The sequence below is a fragment of the Neomonachus schauinslandi genome, chromosome 9 (genome assembly GCF_002201575.2).
Source record: "Neomonachus schauinslandi chromosome 9, ASM220157v2, whole genome shotgun sequence".
NCBI lineage: Eukaryota > Metazoa > Chordata > Mammalia > Carnivora > Phocidae > Neomonachus > Neomonachus schauinslandi.
In genome coordinates, this window is record NC_058411.1 from 102,653,700 (window position 1) to 102,660,082 (window position 6,383).

General features: G+C 37.9%; 1 protein-coding gene across 1 annotated transcript in view; it reads right to left on the minus strand.

Moving 5' to 3' along the window:
- Nucleotides 1-285: 285 nt before the first annotated feature.
- Nucleotides 286-6,383, minus strand: part of CIAO2A (cytosolic iron-sulfur assembly component 2A) — a 15,713-nt gene continuing 9,615 nt past the window's right edge. Inside the window, exons 3-5 of the mRNA XM_021693872.1 lie at nucleotides 5,752-5,801; nucleotides 2,759-2,804; nucleotides 286-1,565 (exon numbers count right to left, since the gene is read on the minus strand). Of these exons, the coding sequence (XP_021549547.1) occupies nucleotides 1,468-1,565; nucleotides 2,759-2,804; nucleotides 5,752-5,801 (194 nt within the window). The 3' untranslated portion in view covers nucleotides 286-1,467. The remainder of the gene's footprint in view (nucleotides 1,566-2,758; nucleotides 2,805-5,751; nucleotides 5,802-6,383) is intronic.

Here is a 6,383-nt window from a genome sequence, read left to right on the forward strand (position 1 = left end):
TAATGGTAGAAGGGGTCCCCTTCCTACCCTTTCACCAAAATGGGGGCTGGAACTCAAACACAGCAGCAGCTTTATCCAAAAAAAATCTCTTCATTAATCTTCTTATAAAATCCTCTGTTCTTTCAAAACATATATTCTCGAAGTGGATAAAAGGGTTCAAGAGCCATGGAACAAGTTCTCCTATTTTTCCCTTTGTATCCTCTATTAAATTTCAGGCAGAAGAGCTCCATTCCAATAACCTATTATATTAGTTACTTACTGCTATATAAAAAATTACCCCAAAACTTAGTTGTATAAACAATAAACATTTATTATTGCTCACAGCTTCTCTGGGTCAGGAATGTGGACAGCTTAGCTAGACAGTTCTGGCTCAGGGTCTCGTGAAGTTCCAGTCAAGATATCAGCTTGACTGAGGCTGGAGGATCACTTCTAACATGGTTCACTCACATGGTTTGCAAATTGGTGCTGATTGCTGGTGCAAGGCCTCAATTCCTCTCGTGGAATTCTCCACAGGGTTGCTCGTGTGTTCTCATGATATGGTAGCTGGATTCCCACGGAGTGAGAAATTCAAGGAATCAAGATGAATGCAACAACACCTGTTATGATCTAGCCTCAGAAGTCACACACTGTCACCTCTGATTCTTGATTAGCCACACCTACCAGCTTTGATTCAATATAGAAGGAAATATATAGAGGCATGAAGACCAGGAATCAAGGATCACTGGGGAACATCTGGGGGGCCACCTTCCACACCCTGTTACACTTCAAATGATCATTATCCCCTAAAATAAACTGAAGAAAGTTCAAGTAAAGAAGAAACCATAAATTTAGATTGGTTTAATCAAAACTTCTTTGGGGACTTCTTGATCTTCAAAATTACGTATGTTATCTGGCCCACTCCACATTTGATCCTCATCTACAAATGGGTCCAAGACTATCCTTGAAGGCAGGGCCTACTCCTGATTTTAAGGGTTCTTTCTGGTTCTCAGATTTCTGATTCTACATAATAATCAGAAAATAAAGCTTTGTAAATATCTTTTAGAGTTGGCATTTACACTAAGATTTATAATTCAACAAAAACATTCTAAGGTACATCATTACAAGAATCATCTCTGTTTTATTTATTCTACAGAGTAATGATTTAAATTGAATACACTTGGGCACAGTAAATATTTGACATGAAAAGTAGTTATCAGAAGAGGCATCAGAAAAAGAGCAACTCATCTGACACATAATCACTAGAAAATATTTTTCTGTCCAATCACTTAAGTGTTACAAATCCTGAGAATGTTATACACTGAACAAACTAGGTACTACTTATAATTAAATCTTGCTTGCAAATCATCTGTTAAAAAAAACGCCTTGAGGTACAAATCACCTATGTATTAAACATGTCTTTTACATTTTTACAAAGAATTTAAACAAAAATATCAAACAATTAAAGTTAAGTGGCTCTTAAAACAGCTATTAGTCAGGCTCAAGGACACACTGTTCCACAATTTCCCGTAAGTTGGGGTTTTCCATCGCAGCTGCCACTCGCTCTTTGTCATTTATCTGCTTGTTGACTGCAAAACACAGATAAAAGTTAGCTGAGGAACTTTGTCAACATATAGTGACAGACAAAAATTTTATTAGCCCATTAAAACAGAATTTAACTCCTTGATAACTTAAAGCTGGCTCACTTTTCGTAAGTTCTACAAGGGAGACTTACAGAGAAAAATACCCCCTAAATTCCCACTACTCTACCACAACTATTTTCATGTCTTTCTTTCTAGTCTTCGTCCATATACATTATTTCCATATAAAGAGTAAATACAATTTTGAAAATTACTATTTTCTCCCCTTAAGCCTATTTTTTAAACTACAGGGTTATTTAAAATAGCAAAAATTATAAGCCTTCTAAATTAATTATGAACACTATGCGACGTGGAGCACCTTTATACATACAGCCTTCTTTTTGGAGATTCTTGAAAGTGGCATTATTAGACCAAGGGGTATGAGTATTTTTATGGTTTGATTCTTATCACTGAATTATTTCCCAACATTTTTCACCAATTGTATTGTCAGCAACAATACATGAGCTATCAGTTTTCAAAAAATATCTGGTATTATTAATAAAAACAAGTAAACATACACACACATAAAACAGCAGGTGAAAACGGCTCCTTATTATTGCTGTAATTTGCAATTCCTTGATAAATAGTGGGAGGACATTTCTCCATGTTTATCTATTAGTTCTTCTGTGAATTTTCTGTCCATCTCTGTTAATCTACTGGGTGTTTTATTTTTTAATGAGCTTGCATGGATCTTCATATAATAAAGGTATTGGCCCATATCTTCTGTCTATAATTTGCTAAAAGCACTCTCAAAGTAAGAGTTTAAAAGAGAAATGTCCATATTCTTTTCTAGACCTTCAATTTCAATTTCAATTACATAGCTCTCTATCCTGCACCAAAGAAAAAAAATCGAGCCCTCTTTAGAGTTTGTAAGTCAAGGTTCCTAGAGCTGGATATTCTTTAGAGATGTGCAGCTACTAGGCTAAATCAGCCAATATTCACAGGGCCTGCTTCTAGTTCACCTAGAGTCCTACTGAAAAATTACCTTCTTGAAAAGCCTACATTCCCCACCTCAAAGAAGAGGTAATAACTAATTCTGCACTTTTTTGCAAATGACCTGTAGATACTTGGATAGCAGAATAACAGTATCCAAGATGAAGTACTATCTGAAGTTGCTTTTTAATGGGTCAAGATTGACTTACTGTCTTCCTCTGTTGAGTGGGTTCCTTCAGAAATGTAGATTTCCAACTAGGAAGAAAAAAATATTAAAACCAAAACATTTAGAACACTCTAAGATAACAAGTGAAGTGAAATGCACAGTGGACTCAAGTGTCTAAGAATGAAAGCCCAAATAGTGTTCTTAACATCAATGACTTAGGGACAAATCCCTCCGAAACAGGGACTGAAATTAGTCGATTTTTTTAAAAGATTTTATTCATTTATTCATGAGAGAGAGAGAGGCAGAGGGAGAAGCAGACTCCCTGCTTGGAACTGTGTCAACATATAGTGACAGACAAAAATTTTATTAGCCCATTAAAACAATGGGGGACTCGATTCAAGGACCCTGGAATCATGACCTGAGCTGAAGGCAGACGCTTAACTGACTGAGCCACCCAGGGGCCCTGAAATTAGGATTTTTTAATTTTGGTCACCTGCGGAAGGCCTGCAGGGGGTATTCCCATTAATTACTTTTTTTAATGAATACACACCAATAAAATTTTACACAAATGAGATCTCATACATACTTTACTCATGAATCTTTCTACCCTACACTCTACCTCTTCCTCCCAAATCAGTACCTAAAATATCTAAACTTCCTCTCTGCCCTAAGCCCCAAGAAAGCCATACTAATAATCTAGTGTAGTTTCTTCCATATTTTTCTCCATACCTACATAATGGAATACAGATTTTATACACACACACACACACACCCCAAAGTTGGAAGTTTCTTTTTTTTGCTTATTTTACAAAAATGGGATCACAATATAGTTTTCAGTATCCTCCTTTTCTCATTTATTATTATCTTGCTAAATTTACTCTCAAGTATAATATTGGTTAAGCTAAACCTCCTGGTCCTGCTGCATTTCCTCAGATTAGTTAACCTCCAAGAACTAGACCTTCTGAGACAAACCCACAAAATCCTGTGACAAATAACACATGCTATATGATAAAGACATGTCTACTCTCCAGAGAACACTGGAGTGTAAGAACTAATTCTTACACAGTTATTTTACTAAGATAAATGTTTTTCAAGAGTGAAAAAAATCATACCTTATTATGGCTAAAAGAGACCCCAGAGATCATCTAGAACAGTCTTTTTTAAAAAACAAAACACCTTGGGGCACCTGGGTGGCTCAGTTAGTTAAGCACCCGACTCTTGATTTTGGCTCAGGTCATGATCTCAGGGTTGTGAGATTGAGCTCAGTGCCGGACTCTGTGCTGTTATGGAGTCTGCTTACGATTCTTTTTTTTTTTTTTTTTTTAAAGATTTTATTTATTTATTTGACAGAGAGAGAGATAGAGAAAGGAGGAACACAAGCAGGGGGAGTGGGAGAGGGAGAAGCAGGCTTCCCGCTGAGCAGGGAGCCCGATGCGGGGCTCGATCCCAGGACCCTGGGATCATGACCCGAGCCAAAGGCAGATGCTTAACGACTGAGCCACCCAGGCACCCCCTGCTTACGATTCTTTCTCTCCCTCTGCCCCCCACCCCAAAACACCATATGAATTCCTCTAGCGGCTAGTGGCATAATACTAACTCTTATTCCAGACAACAAAGCAACAGGTATAAAATCACTCTATATTCATTTACTTCGGTTTAAAATTATGCATGACTCAACTCTGAAAAATGGTAAATAAAGGGGAAAAGTCAAGCATTTACCCTGCTATTCCTGCATGAACTATACTTCAAGGAAACCACACAGTGGGCTTGGTACCTTGCAGGCACAGAGGACTCTAAATTTGAGAGGTTACTGTGGCCCTTTCTAAGTGGTTCTTCCTTGGTTTTAATTTTTTACACATGAAAATATGTTCAACATTATTAGCCACCAGGGAAATGGCAATCAAAACCATGAGTTATCACTTCAAACCCACTAGGATGGCTATAATGAAAAAGACAGATAATATTAATACAGAAGTATAAGAACCCTCATACACTGCTGGTGGGAATGTAAAATGGTGAAGCAGCTATGGAAAACAGTCTAGCAGTGCCTCAAAAAGTTAAATATACTTAGCAAAAGATCCAGCAAGTCTCCTAGGTGGAGGGAAGATGAAAATATGCCCAAACGAAAACTTGTACATGAATGTTCACAGCAGCATTATTCCTAATAGACAAGAAGTGGAAACAACCCAAATGTCCATTCATTAATCAACAGATAAATAAACTATGATACATCCATACAATGGAATCATACAGGGCAGTAATGAGGAAGGAAATACCGACACATGCTACAACATGGATGAATTCTGAAAATAATATTTTAAGTGAAAGAGGCCAGTCCAAAAGACTACAAACTATATGATTCCATTTAAATTAAACATTCAGAATAAGCAAATCTATAGAGACCAAAAAGAGATCAGTGGTAGCCTGGGGATGGGGGAAGGTCTGGATAAATGGGTATGGGTTTCGGGCACCTGGATGGCTCAGTTGGTTAAACGACTGCCTTCGGCTCAGGTCATGATCCTGGAGTCCCGGGATCGAGTCCCGCATCGGGCTCCCTGCTCAGTGGGGAGTCTGCTTCTCCCTCTGACCCTCCTCCCTCTTATGCTCTCTGTCTCTCATTCTCTCTCTCTCAAACAAATAAATAAAATCTTTAAAAAAAAAAATGGGTATGGGTTTCTTACTGAGGTGATGAAAATGTTTTAAAACTGGGGCGCCTGGGTGGCTCAGTAGGTTAAGCGGCTGCCTTCAGCTCAGGTCATGATCTCTGGGTCCTGGAATCGAGCCCCAGGTCGGACCTCCTCAGCAAGGAGTCTCCTTTTCCCTCTCCCTCTGCCCCACCCCCTACTAGTGATTGCTCGCACTCTCTCTCAAATAAATAAAATCTTAAAAAAAAAAAACACAAAAAATTGATAGTGATGGTTGCACAATTCAGTGAATACAGGAAAACCATTAAACTGTACATTTTAAACAGATGAATTGTGTGAAATATGAACTAATCTCAATAAAGCTGTTATAAAACAACAAAATCTTCCTTACCTTATGTTTAAACGGTAAACACCGCTGAAGTTTTACTCTTAAGCACAGCCCTGTAGAGGAAAACAAAAGAAAAGGCCCCAATTATCTCTTCTCTTATTAATTCTTGACAATGTATACAACTGTGTGTAGGTGTCTCCATACAATACAGTAGCTGGAAACAGCTTTGGTTCAATCCAGCGTAGGTCTCCTTGGAGCCAGGCACCGTGCTAGCAACTTTAATATATATAGTCTTACATATTCCTCATGATAATCCAGTGAGCCACATATTACCAAACCCATTCTACAAATTATGAAACTAAGGTCACAATGTAACTTGCCCAAGGTCACTGAGTTAGTAAAGTGGCAATTGGGACTAAAACCCAAGACCACTGCAAAGCCTAGGTCCTTTCTACTACAACAATTTACCTTCAAGCAAAGGTCAATTCACTCATTTAACTTTACTGAACACTCACAACAGGCCAGATCATGCAAAAATTTAAGACCAAATAACAGCCACTGAAAAAGGACCACAAGAAACTTCTCAAATTTGGAATCCTCTATATCTACAATGTACAAATAGAGTTGTTTCCCTAAAACAAGATCCTCTGAAGTTCAGTTTATCACCTCAACATCAAGTCATAGTTCAATACCCC